The sequence below is a fragment of the Neolamprologus multifasciatus genome, chromosome 11, assembly GCF_963576455.1.
Source record: "Neolamprologus multifasciatus chromosome 11, fNeoMul1.2, whole genome shotgun sequence".
Lineage (NCBI taxonomy): Eukaryota > Metazoa > Chordata > Actinopteri > Cichliformes > Cichlidae > Neolamprologus > Neolamprologus multifasciatus.
The window spans coordinates 34,399,563-34,413,045 of NC_140449.1; the positions used below are offsets into that span (position 1 = coordinate 34,399,563).

A 13,483-nucleotide genomic window follows, 5' to 3' on the forward strand; every position below is an offset into this window, starting at 1 on the left:
AAGATTATCAAAGTTATTGGGGTCTGCACCAGGCTTTTTGATAATTGGGATAACGGAAGCCTTTTTCAGTGCTTCAGGGACAATTCCAGTGTTCAGGGAGGAATGAATAATATTGATTATGAGAGGTGCTAACGAGGGAAGACAGGCTTTAACTAACACAGTGGGGAGAGGGTCAAGTTGACAGGTGGATGACTTAGATTTTTTAATGAGATTAGATACATCAGTTATGGAGGGAAGAGTAAAGCTTGAAAATAACTGACAGGAAGACAGTGGGGGAACCAGGAAGTCTACTTCAGAGTCAGAAGCTCCTAAAGAGTTAAGTTGACGATGAATGTCTGAGATTTTAGAAGTGAAAAAAGAGAGAGAGAGTTGCAAAAATCAACAGAATATACATGTGGGGGGGGGGGGGGGGGGGGGGGGGGAATGTGTCTGGAGGTTTTGTAATTTTTTAGAAGGCTATGAAGGTTGACATTATAATGACAAACGAGTTCATGAGGGGTTGAGGAGCTATGGATAGATGGAAGGTCATGGACGGCAGATGAAAAAACAGCTGAGTTGATATTACTAATTTTCCTAAAAGTGATATTACGAGAGATACAGGTTTTGGAAGCGGTTATGATTGCATCAAAAGAAATAAACATATGATCAGACTGGGGAAACAACGTGGCTTTACAATGGGTGGGGGTAATGCCAGAACAATAGACCAAATCCAGGATATGACCTTTGGAATGGGTAGGAAATTTTATGTATTGTAGAAGCCCAAAACTTTCCAGGCAGGAGGTAAATTCTCTGGAAAGAGGGATTTTATTATTGTCCATATGAATATTGAAGTCAGCAGCAATGATCAGATTTGGAGAAAGTACAGAAAAATGAGTGAGAAGAGCAGAAAATTCATTTAAAAACTCCTTGTTTGGCTTAGGTGGCCGATAATCAGTACATATGATGGTGGGGGAAGATCCAGGGAGCTGTAGTGCAGTGTATTCAAATGAATGGGAGGGAGGGGCAGAGACAGGGAGCACTTTCCAGTGCCTCCGGTGAATTATCGCGAGACCTCCGCCCTTCCCCGAGATGCGAGGTTGACAGGTGTAAACAAACTCAGATGGAGTAGAGTCATTGAGAGAAACAAAGTCATTAGGCTGTTGCCATGTTTCAGTCAAACAAAGAAAGTCCAACTTACGATCACAGAGGAGATCATGTACGAGATGTCCCTTACCAGTGAGAGAGCGGATGTTTAATAGACCAAGCTTGATGCTGGAGTTACCATGCCTGACAGTAGGCTTAGTTGATCTAGCCAGGTGGGCCAGCACACTGTGGTCGACAGTCCGGTCAGTCTTGCAGGGAGGACGACGAGTTTTTGACCAGATGGAAAATACTGAGTTAGTGTCACTGATGTTGAACTTCCGCCGAAGCCCTCGGTGGATATACCTGCGGCGGGGCTGGAAGGCGATGTCCGGGTAGAAGTATAGAGCCACAGGTGGAGAGACAGCCAGGCAAAAACGGAGCCGCAAAAGATCCGTAGCAGAATACTGGAGAAGAGCTGTCGCCGGGTGATAAATGATGGATAAAAAAACCCAGGTGAGCACGAGCCACACCAACACCCTGGGGATCCTGCTGCAGTGCAAGCAATACATGCCCACAGATATTGCGAAAACAAGTCAAAACAGGGTCGCGCCTTAGATACTTGATTTAAATTGTCGCCAGCAACTTAAAAAATATAGTAAAAATAGTAATAGTAGATAATAAAAATAACCGGTGAGCAGCGGCAGCCAAACGCGCCAGCGTTCACTCGACCGGAAAACATGCCAAAAGTATATAGTTAGTCCTCCTATATTTACACTTCAATAGGTGCAGGCTGCTGGGGGATTCCCATGATGCATTGAGTAGTTCTTCTTCACTCACTATGTGTTAATAGACCTCTCTGCGTTAAATCATACTTTTTCCTTCCCACTGTCGCCAAAGTGCTTGCTGATAGGGGGTCATATGATTGTTGGGTTTTTCTCTGTATGTATTATTGTAGGGTCTAACTTACAATATAAAGTGCATTGAGGTGACTGTTGTTGTGATTTGGCGCTATACAAATAAAACTGAATTACTCTGCACAACAATCCGTATGACTTGTAGGATTTTGCTTCAAAAATGTTGGAAAAAACTAGACCCATCATAAGATCAAGTCCACTGATTTGAATTAGTGGAGATAAAGACTAGCAGACAGTACAAATGCTCAACTTTAAGCTCTAATATCTTTTAGATACTCATCCACAGTTTTGTTTTTTATCTGTGAGTAATTCTTTAAATATCTTTATGTTTTGCTGTAATGTTTATGTTCTGTACAAGCTATAAATATCACTGATATTATTTTCCCAGAGCGTGGCAGATAAGACAAGTCTTTGTTTGCAAAGTTACGCTCAATCTGTGTTTCCATCTCAAAAAGGCCTCAGATGAAGCTAAAGCCAAAACCCAGAGTGGGACTAGCTGTAGTTCCTTATTAATATGAAGTGACTGATAATAAGACTCCATATTTTTGCTTGGGAACATCTAAAGCTGTACTGTAGTTCATCAGTGTCACTAACCTTGCGAACGGGCACGCTGTCTCCTTGACAGCTGACCACCTCGACTTCAATGCGATCCATCAGACCCTCCAGCTGGTCCCTGACATCCCGGGCTCTTCGCATGGAGCGGAACTGGATGAAGTTCTCATAGCACCACTGTGTGGAATAACCACTCTCCACCCACTGTGGGAGGAAGATATCACAGCTGCAGTTAGCACACAATAATCAAACTGTGCTCTGAGCCAGTGCTGAGTGTGTTTCTGAATGCACCTTAAATCAGCCTCTAAAATGATCCACTGATACTTGTCTCTTTATCAGTGATTTTACCTGAAAACAACTTCAACACAGCATCAAATGTGTTTCTAAACGTCAAACATATCTCCAGCCCTGATGTTACCCGGCTGAGTTTATACCTGGTTGTAGACATTCAGCAGCACCAGGTGGTCTCCTCCGGGCACCACAAAGTTCATTCTGGCGTTGTCGGCGTGCACCACCTTGTCTTTGGGACGGTAGAAGATAGAGTTGTTTACAGACAGCATGGCGGCGATCGTCAACACTTCCTCCGAACATTTGTACCTGGAGAAAAAAAAACAAATGTTCCCAAAATGAAATTGCTTGCATCCTTTATACCCACACATTAGACAGACTGCATTTCTTCCTCCACAGCAGACCCACTTTCACAGGCCGCACAGAATGTTTTTGTTTGATGTAAACACAGAAGTCCATCAGTTGAGTTTAATCCAATTTTAATCTCTACAGTCATGTTTTAACCTTGTGAATCACCCTTTTGTTTTGTCATCAGTCTTGTTCCGCGGTGGAAAAGTGTCCTCAAACCCATATTTACCTTCATACTACTGAATGTTACAAGAAGGTCATGTAGAATCACTCATTCATCTTATTATAGCCATCCTTCAGTTACTGCCACTGATCTCTAACTGGGATTTATCACATTTTCCCCTCAACATCATATGCTGTTAACTCTGAGACCACCCGAGTGTTAAGATGAGATGTTGCCCACCCTCTGAGACACCATCAGTCCTACACAGTCTTCATTTGTACTTCTGCTAATTAAAATCCTATGTATTCTTTTTTTAATTCTCTCTCTTTGTCTTTGATGAAACTGCTTTCCATTCTCTTAGTGAACAAAACTTGGACTAGCTGATCAAGTTTCCAACACTCTAATAATTAGGGATGGGTACCAGTAACTGGTGCCATGATGGCACTGGTTCTGTCATAAATGGTAGTAACCAGACCGAAAAGCAGCGCACATTTCAGTGCTTTATTTTCCTGAGCTGTGATACACTTTAGATTCTAGCCAATCATTTTACGTTTCCGAGGATAGTAGGCGGGTCCAGGTACGTACGTTCTTTTAGAGCAGAGCTACAGATTAAAAATGCCCAAGGCGAAGCGGTCAAAAGTCTGACTGTACTTCACAGCAAAAGATGCAAACTCAGCAGCTGCAACAAGTGCTTTAAGCTGATACTGTGATACTGTCAAAGGAGGTAACACCTCAAATCTGATGAAACACCTGGCGACGCATAGCGTTTTTTTTAAAAGCCGAGAAATGCGCCGTATTTGATAGCTTGCTGCGAGACCTCACACCGAGCACATCTACTGCGGGTGTGGTGCCTGTTATCAACCCGGAGTTAGCAACATCCCCCAAAAACCCGAAGAGGAGAGTCCTGGCCCCTAGCCCTGCCAGTGTAGCAGAAATGATGAGGATGATGATGCAGCAGCAGCTGTTCTTCTCTGCGTGAGTAGCTTCATGTTGTTCGTGTGTAATTTACGTTGAGTAGGCTAACCACGTTATTACATTAATGCATGTAAGGTGAACTAGCAAACATCATCATAGCTACATGAGGCTGTCTTCTTGTTTGATGGCAGATACTCCCTTCACCCTGGACAAAAAGGCTAAAATGACCAAAGAAAAAGTGGAAAACAGTTAAACATGAGAGGTTTTTGGACAAAGTTTGTGTTCTTCATTGTTTAAGCACCGGTTTGAGCACCGTTTAAGCACCGGCACCGTTTCAAAAGTACCGGTTTGGTACTGGTATCGGATAAAACCTAAACGATACCCATCCCTACTAACAATTGTAACTGTTTAATTCAGCAACGTTCTGCTGTCAAAGTGAGGAACAATCATGTTTCTAACATGGCTGATTCGCTGAACAATGACGTGTTGAGTTGATTGAATCCAGTCTTTCAGTCTGTTTCTCCGTCATGTGGAGGTTCAGCCACATGCTGTTCCAAACCAACTGCCCGTAAGTGTATGAGGGTTATAAATCCTTCAGTCCGCACTCAGGCAGACTTACTGACCACACTTTGTTAAAGTGCAACAGCTTTTTTGTTTATGGAAAGGGGGAAAGTCCACAGCTACAGCTACGACTTCCATTTTTTGCAGGAGTAATAAACAAAAAAAAAAAGTCTTTCATTTATGCAGGACAGATTTAAACGTTTCATAAAAGTGCGTCAAAATTAATAATTTCTATTGTTAATATAAATGCTAATAATAATGGGAAATGATAACAACAGGTCAGACGAGAAATAGAGATAAAATGCATAAAAACGCTTAAAACAGAAAGTGAACACACAGCAGTGTAAATCGCTGTAGCTGCTGAATGGAAGTTCTATATCTGATAGATAAAGATGATGGCGTCCTGTGTCAGCTTAGCTACAGGCAGGATGTTTTTCCCAAGCAGTCATCAGTGGAAAAACTAGCAACGAAAGCACACTAGCTGTTTTTTTGTTTGTTTGAGTTTCTCAGTAGGTGGACACCAGCAGCCTCTAGTCCAGAGGTGGGAAACGTCAGGCCTCTGGAGAACTTCAAGACATACTGAGGTCATTCAGCCATTTAAATCAGCTGTGCTGGATCAAGGACACATCTAAAACCTGCAGGACACCGCCCCTCCAGGCCTGGAGTTCCCCCACCCCTGCTCTAGTCCATCTTCATCTTCTACTGCACATGTTCATAAAACGAGATGTCCGAGATACAAAGACAGTGAGGGCGTTAAAGACACAATCCGCACACACAGATGTGTCGTGATGCTCTCGTTCCTTACGGTTACGGTTTTGATGTAGTGACCGAGCATCACTGACGTGTTCTGGTTGGTAAAAATCGCAGCGACTTGTGTTAAACTTGTGGGGCGATCGTGGCTCAAGAGTTGGGCGTTCGCTTTATAATTGGACGTTGCTGGTTCGAGCCCCGGCTTGGACAGTCTCAGTCGTTGTGTCCTTGGGCAAGACCGTTCACCCGTTGCCTACTGGTGGTGGTCAGAGGGCCCGGTGGCGCCAGTGTCCGGCAGCCTCGCCTCTGTCAGTGCGCCCCAGGGTGGCTACAATGTAGCTGCCATCACCAGTGTGTGAATGTGTGGATGACTGGATATGTAAAGCGCTTTGGAGTCCTTAGGGACTAGTAAAGCACTGTATAAATACAGACCATTTAAACCATATTTCTAGCCTTCGTCTTGTCAAAGAGACCCTTCAGCTCACCCAACTGAGACTCCACGTGCAGCTAAAATCAGCACAGATGTGAGGATGGAGGGACAGAGTGGAATTATGCTAATATGTGCACACAAGCTTACCTGTTCTACAACTTCGCCATACAAATCTTTCAACAAACCATGCAAGCTTCCTGTACATAAAGGAAGTGTGGGAATCAGATTTCCTGATAATTAATAGTTAAACGCTTTCATGGTGCAATGTGAATGAATAAATAAACAGCTAATTTGGCAGGTAGTACAGACTCAAGCAGGTGACTATGATGCAATCAAACTGGAGACTCACTGCTCTGAGGCCAGGATCATCTTACTCAGCATGGGATCCACAGGTAACTCAGCCATTCTGCGACCCAGCTGAGCCCCCCCAAAAAGAGAGAGAGAAAGAAAGAGTTAAATACCAATAAACACTTCATTTAATTAAAAAAAAACAATGACCTACAAAACTGGCTAATGACACCTTTACACATGCTCTTAAAAACATCCTCCTGTCCCTGATAATTACTCATTAACACGATCAGATTGGTAATAAAAGCTCAGAGTTAAAATGCATCAGCACTTTCGATCAAGGAAGTGAGTGACTCTTCAGTGCTGGAAGCCGTTTTACAGCCTTACGAGCATCAGGTGTGCAAAGTACGTGATGCAAATATGCAGCCGAACGTGCAGAGATGGTCACAGATTATTCCTGTAAAAATAAAAGGTGGTGTATCTCTCTCCTGCAGCTTAAGTTACAGTAAGAATGTAAAATATGTCCAACTCGGCTGCGCCTGTTGGAGATTCAAATGTAGGATGGGATAGTTCACCAGCTCTTTGTTGTAAATACCCAGGGATCTGTGCGATCTGATTTTGGTGCAGTTTTTTGGCGCCCCTCCCTTAGCTTTGTTTTTGGCCTCTATTAACTCTGTCGGACGGTGCATATTCACATCACGATACTGTGAAGGTTAATGTCTATAAGCGACCTGTGATTGCAGAAATTCTATAAATATATATGACTGTATTAAAAATATAGGGACCGACTCCAAGTTTGCACCTTTGTGAGCTCTCCCATGTGGTTGAGGGCTCCCAGGGCGTAGAGCTGCTCCAGAGCCAAGACGAGAGTCTCATGAGGAGGTGGGTCCATGAAGTCGAAGTGAATGAGGTCATTAATACCTGCAAGGAAAAAAGATTAGCTCACTACACAACAGAAGCCAACTGCTGTTTTAAAATCACAGGATCTCTATTTCTTGCCCCACCTAGACTCTTCAGCAGCAGGACTACATTTCCCAAGTTGGTCCTCTGAATCTCAGGCACAGTTGTTTCCTCCATCTCATGTTTATAGGCCCAGGCTGTGTAAAGCCTGAAACATTTCCCAGCAGCCACTCTGCCTGCTCGGCCTGCTCTCTGATTGGCTGAAGCCTGAGAGTTAAACACACAGAAAAAAAAACCAGACACAGATAAATCACCTGCACTAATACACCACCACACCTGAGCTACAACACGTCTGTGGAGCCAGTGGAGGACATCTCTGAGGTCTCTTTAACATCGTACTTCTATGTTTGACCTGGATCAAAGTGATTTACACTCCCACAAGTCCACAAGCTTATCAGGAGATTTACTTATTTATTTTTTTCTCTGGAAAGCTGGAGAGGTTTGTTCTTCTGAGGATCTCTGGCTGACTCCAGTGTGCCAATCAGGCCCTCCTCCACCTTTGATTATATTTCAAACACAATTTCACCACGGGCTGCTTTCAGCAGTGTGAGTCAGATCAAATCAAATATATTCAGTAAGATGTTTTCACAAAACAGGTTTGCAGCAGCTGCCTTGTTAGGAGACAAAACTCCAAAATCAATCCACCTCAAAACAACGAAAGAGTCAAAAGCAATCGCAGACGAGAAATCCAACGAACTGAATCCGACACGTCTGACCTTTCGATGTCTCAGCTGCAGCTACAATAAAGTTCAGCAAATGTTTGACCTTCCAGGTGATTTCACACCTGTAGTTCAGTTCATTTGGTTCGCCTCAAACAGCAGCATGACTAAAGGATGGTTCAAGGTCGCCTGATCCCCCCCCAACTATAAGCTTTTTTTTTTTTTTTAAAAAGGACATTTTGAAGCCTGCTCTTAAAGCAGAGGGCGTCTGTCTCCTGAACCTGAACTGGGAGTCGGTTGCACAGCAGAGGGACCTGGAAGCTGAAAGCTCTGCTTCCTATTTTAATTTGAGGAACTCTAAGAACAAGTAGACCTGCAGTCTGAGAGCAAAGTGCTCTATTAGGATAAAATGGTACTATGAAGTTATGATGTTGGCTAATCATTCAGCACTTTGAGCACAAGGAGAAGGAATTCAATTTAACAGTGAGCCAATAAAGAGAAGCTAATAAACGAGACGTATAATCTCTCTTTCAGTTCAGCTTCTAGGACTTGGTCTTTAAACAATATAATATGTATCAACAATATATTTATATTCCAAATATTTGTTTTTATGTAACAGTTTATCTCACATTAGAGTGATGTGTAAGTAAAAGCTCCACCCAGGCAGCTCACACCAGGTAGTATTTACTTTTGTATTTTGTATACATCCATTCAACTTTTCTTTGTTCTATTAATAAACACTTAAAGAACTTCATTCAAAACTTTTTGAGCTCTCATATTTAAAGACACCATTCAGAACCTCCATGGTGGTGAAGACTGGTCTAATCCCACAGACCAGCCTGCACCAATCCCAAGGATGCACCGTCATTGTTTAGAACAGCAATAAAAGGAAATGGCTTAAATTTATCGTCACTTCACTTTGATTTCCTGCTAGTTAAACATTAAGGAAAAGCAGTTACCCGTGAGCACGGTGTAACAATGAGTGACTCCATGCCTGTGCGGGCGTTGTAGCTCTTCTGTTTGCAGAAGCCAGGGTCAATGACGTAGATGATGCCGTCTATGGTCAATGAAGTCTCTGCTATATTGGTGGCCACCACCACCTTGGATTGATAAGAAAAGAAGCACCGAGAGATAAAGTTAGAAAACATTGCACCAACAAACAGACCGAAGATCAAATCCAGATGATAAATGAGAGGTTAAAAAACTGCAGGAAGTGCATATTTATTTACCAGGATTTCTAACAGAGAAGCTGTAAAATCAAAGGATACGACGGCTTGACTCAGTAGGATTTAATGTTGCTGATGATCAAAGTACCAATATAACACTTAACCTTGTTTACACGCAGCACTAAATGCTTCAGCTCACCTTGATTACAGGACGAAAATCTCCTGAACAGGTGAAATTGTTTTAGGTCATAATAGCTGCCGTTTTTTATTTGTGGTTGAAACTTTTGTCTTAGGATTGGGCAGTTAAACAAATTTGAATGTGAATTAGGATTCATGTTTCTAGTGATTATAATTGGAGTCAAGACTGAAAGAACAACCTGGGTCAGCGAGAGCCTAAAAGTTTGAAGGTTTCGTAGGCAAGGCAAGTTTATCTGTATAACACAATTCAACAACAAGGTGATTCAAAGTGCTTTACAGAGACATTAGAAACAAAACAAATAAAAAGCATGATTTAAAATTGATTAAAACAAGCAAACAAACAAACAACAGTATATAAAATCAAAACAGATAAAATCAAAACAGATAAAATCAGTAGTTAAAATGTAAGTTTTGAAATTTAAGCTTAAAAGTGTGGATTTGGTGCTTTATTCAAATGCAGCTGAGAACAGGTGAGTCTTCAACCTGGATTTAAATAAACTGAGTGTTTCAGCTGATCTGAGGCTTTCTGGGAGTTTGTTCCAGATATAAGGAGCATAAAAGCTGAATGCAGCTTCTCCATGTCTGGTTCTGACTCTGGGAACTGATAAAAGACCGGATCCAGATGACCTGAGAGATCTGGAAGGTTCATACTGGGTCAGGAGGTCCCTGATGTATTTTGGTCCTAAACCATTCAGAGCTTCATAGACCAGCATCAGAACTTTAAAGTCTATCCTCTGACGGACAGGCAGCCAGTGTAAAGACCTCAGAGCTGGACTGATGTGGTCCACTCGCAGGTGAACCTGTGGAAAGATTTAACTGAAGCTCCCTTTGTCCCGACATCGTTCAGAGCCTCACATCCAGCTCACGTTCAGCAGCGCATGACAGCTAGCGTTTGGTTTCACCCTGTGATTACAGCGCAGATCCGTTCACCTCCATCTGCACCATCAGACATCTGCGGTGGAGGCAGACCAGCAGGGAGCACAGCTGTGGTTGTGAGATGGACTTGTGAGAAGCAACTGTTTCTCCCAGAGAATCCAACTCCCAACTACGCACGCTAGCTAATAAATTATGTCAAGTATTCAACACCGTATTGGCATAATGTTAATGATATTTTGCTCCAGCAGCTCTCATCAAAACAAAACAAAAACAGGCCTGTGAGCCTGTTGTGATAAGCTGGTGCAAACTGTGAATATTCTAATCCAGGAAAATGATCCGAGGCTGATCCAGCTGACAGAGTAAACAGACCAGGACACTTGTGCAAACAGATTTTAAATCAAGACTCTGGTATCCTGTTTAAATGAGGGTTTAACAAAAACCCGCCATGGTCGACTGCTGGTCTATTTTGTGTCAGCCAAAATGAAATATTAGTCCTTCACTGACCTGTTAGTTGTAGGGCAGCTGTATGAGGAAACAATAAAAGCTTCTCAGAAACAAGACACTGTCTCACCTTACGCGCTCCAGGCGGAGTAGGATTAAAGATCTTTGCCTGCATGTCAGACGGCAGGTTGGCGTAGATGGGGAGGACGAGCAGCTCTGCTATCTTAGAACCAAGCCGCCTGCATCTCTCCTGCAGCAGCTCGCAACACGCTTCAATCTCCTCCTGCAAGACAGCGAGGCTCAACAATCAGCTGACACACACAAGCACACTGTACCCGTGTTTCTAACATATCTGTTCTCATCCCTCTCCTACCCTTTGCATCTGTACATGTCGGGACAATTTTCTAAACTTGTAGAATTTACAAGATCAACTTTCTCAGAGTGAACGTGGGATTTTACCTGTTTTCTAGCAAAAACAGAGTCAAATCTTAAGAATAAATATAGAAATATATGAATGAACGCATGCATGGATGATCCAGCTCACTCTGATCCTTCTTTGGTTTTAGATCAGGTCTGTTTCAGGTTCACTGGGGCCTTTTTCTGACGTTCATTGTGTTTTATCAGTGCTGCAGGAGCCACATGGGAAAATCAAGTTTCCACAGAAAGTGATGTGTTCACTGTGACACAGAGTTTATGGAGAAAGAATCGTCCTGAGCAACAGCGACTCTGTCGTTTCACCTTTTTCCTCATTCCACGAAAAAAATAATAAAAAGGGATTCAGGTAAATGAAGGCAATTTCATCAGTTTCATTAAAATCAGCTGATTTTCTTATTCACATTCACTTAAGCCTGGAACCTGCGATCCTCTGTGTCAGGATTTTGATAAAGTGGTATGTCCAAACTATTCTACAGAACACGTGAAGATCAATGTTGTTTCACAGCCATCAGTAAGAATGTGATTATATTATAAAAACATCTGCACACAAAGGAAAACATGGCAAGAACATGATGTTAAACTAGGTGTAACTCTGAGAGAGAGATTTCAGAGATTTCAGTCTGACGTTTGCTGCAGAGCATCACAGTCGTGTCTGAAGCTCTGGATCTCTTGGGAATATGATATGAAGAGCACCTGTCCAGTGAGGAAGACCAGAATGTCTCCGGGAGGCTGAGTGACGTGGATCTGCAACACCGACACCACACACGCTTCCAGGTAGTCTGCCTCTGGAGCCTTGATAAGACAACACGCAGACACACACACATCGACACCACAGTTTGGTTTATAGGCTCTAAATTGTAATGTTTACTGTGGCAATGATTCAAATATAATCTTACTTTCGTGTAGAAAATATCGACGGGGAACCTCCTGCCAGGGATCCTGAAAACAGGCGCGTCATCGAAGAAGCAGGAGAAGCGCTCGGTGTCCAGAGTGGCGCTCGCCACCAGCACCTTCAGGTCCGATCTGAATCTTGCGATGTCTTTAATCAGACCGAACAGGATGTCGGTGTGGAGCGTTCGCTCGTGGGCTTCGTCTATGATGATCACACTGTGGGGGGAGACAGACAAAGATCGTGGGGGGAGCAAAACAATCAACACGAACGGGTTCGGTGATAAATGTCAAACAGAGAAGCCAGCAGATGATTTATAAAACTAAATAAAGTATCTGATTAAACCAGATTAGACCACCTGCACTTTGCTGTGTGCAGAGAGAAAATGTCACCTTCCTTTTCAAACTGACCGGATGTTCATGTGACGACAGCTTTGGCTAAGGTTGAGCAATTTTCTAATAAGCCCAATAGGGGTGCAAGGAAACACAAAATTCAAGTTTCGGTTCGATACTTTGGTGTCACGGTTCGATATTTTTTCAATAAAAAAAAATGTTCATGCCTTTTTAATTTGTCATTTATTAAAATTATAAATATATATTTTAACTCAAAAGTACAGTTTTTAAATTTAATGCTGCTGAAACAAAGTAATAAAATAAATCTGATGGAGAAATCCCTCATCTTTGGAAAAGAGAGTTTATTACAGAGAAATGTCTCTTTCCAAAGTAAAAGCTCTACTATACGCTTCTTCTGGGCTATATTCTCAGCAGCATATTAAACATATCAGGTCCCCATAAGGAGAATCATGTGCTAACGGCTGTCTAAATGACTCGGCTAAAGTTTGTAGCATGCTGCTTGTTGTTTTTGTCTGCTTCCACTTGTCTTTGCACGAGGATGATGTCGGAGTAAATGTGCAGTCATATTCATCGTGTTCCCACTAGTGCTGTCAGTGTTAATCTCATTGAAATGACGTTAACGCCACAACACGGCAAATCTCCGTTAACGAGCTACCGCGGATCGCCCCGTGCGTGGGGCTGGACAGTGTCAACACGTTAACGAGCTAACTGCGCTAACACACTAGTTCCCACCAATGTAACTGAGCATTGCTGGCACATCCAACATACTGTTTTACTTTAGTCCATGACACGCTTACCTTCAGGGTCATACGTCACATGAAAACCAAAATAGTTCCAAACGCCAGATCTGAATGAGGGTGGGGGAGGTTCAATTTGCCATGTTGCAACGAGCTTAGCTTCTGTCTCGCTAGCTTGCGCTGCGCTCAGTGAATCTGCGTTCGACTACTCCGCCTAGGCTGCACTGTCGAGCGCAGATCCACTGAGCGCTCAACACAGACAGCATCGTCCAAAGGAAAGTTGATAAAATGAATTAAAAATGTTGTATTGTTCGATACATATGCGCACAGAACTGAAAGCACTGTATCGAACGGTTCAATATCGATACGAGTATCGTTGCACCCCTAAAGCCCAAGGGTGACAGATCCAGTGAGCAGCAGAACCAATGACATGCTGAAGGAATGAAGTGCTCACTGCAGTTTCATTCAAATTATGAAAATGTCAGTGTTGGTTTGAAC

At 42.8% G+C, this 13,483-nt stretch overlaps 1 protein-coding gene across 1 annotated transcript in view; it reads right to left on the reverse strand.

Annotated features, from left to right (window-relative positions):
* dhx16 (DEAH (Asp-Glu-Ala-His) box polypeptide 16) overlaps positions 1 to 13,483 on the reverse strand; it is a 36,125-nt gene that overhangs the window by 12,544 nt on the left and 10,098 nt on the right. Inside the window, exons 11-19 of the mRNA XM_085177248.1 lie at positions 11,903 to 12,113; positions 11,700 to 11,798; positions 10,702 to 10,854; positions 8,850 to 8,990; positions 7,276 to 7,438; positions 7,074 to 7,192; positions 6,333 to 6,400; positions 2,963 to 3,125; positions 2,571 to 2,732 (exon numbers count right to left, since the gene is read on the reverse strand). Coding sequence (XP_085033374.1) covers positions 2,571 to 2,732; positions 2,963 to 3,125; positions 6,333 to 6,400; positions 7,074 to 7,192; positions 7,276 to 7,438; positions 8,850 to 8,990; positions 10,702 to 10,854; positions 11,700 to 11,798; positions 11,903 to 12,113 — 1,279 coding nt within the window. The remainder of the gene's footprint in view (positions 1 to 2,570; positions 2,733 to 2,962; positions 3,126 to 6,332; positions 6,401 to 7,073; positions 7,193 to 7,275; positions 7,439 to 8,849; positions 8,991 to 10,701; positions 10,855 to 11,699; positions 11,799 to 11,902; positions 12,114 to 13,483) is intronic.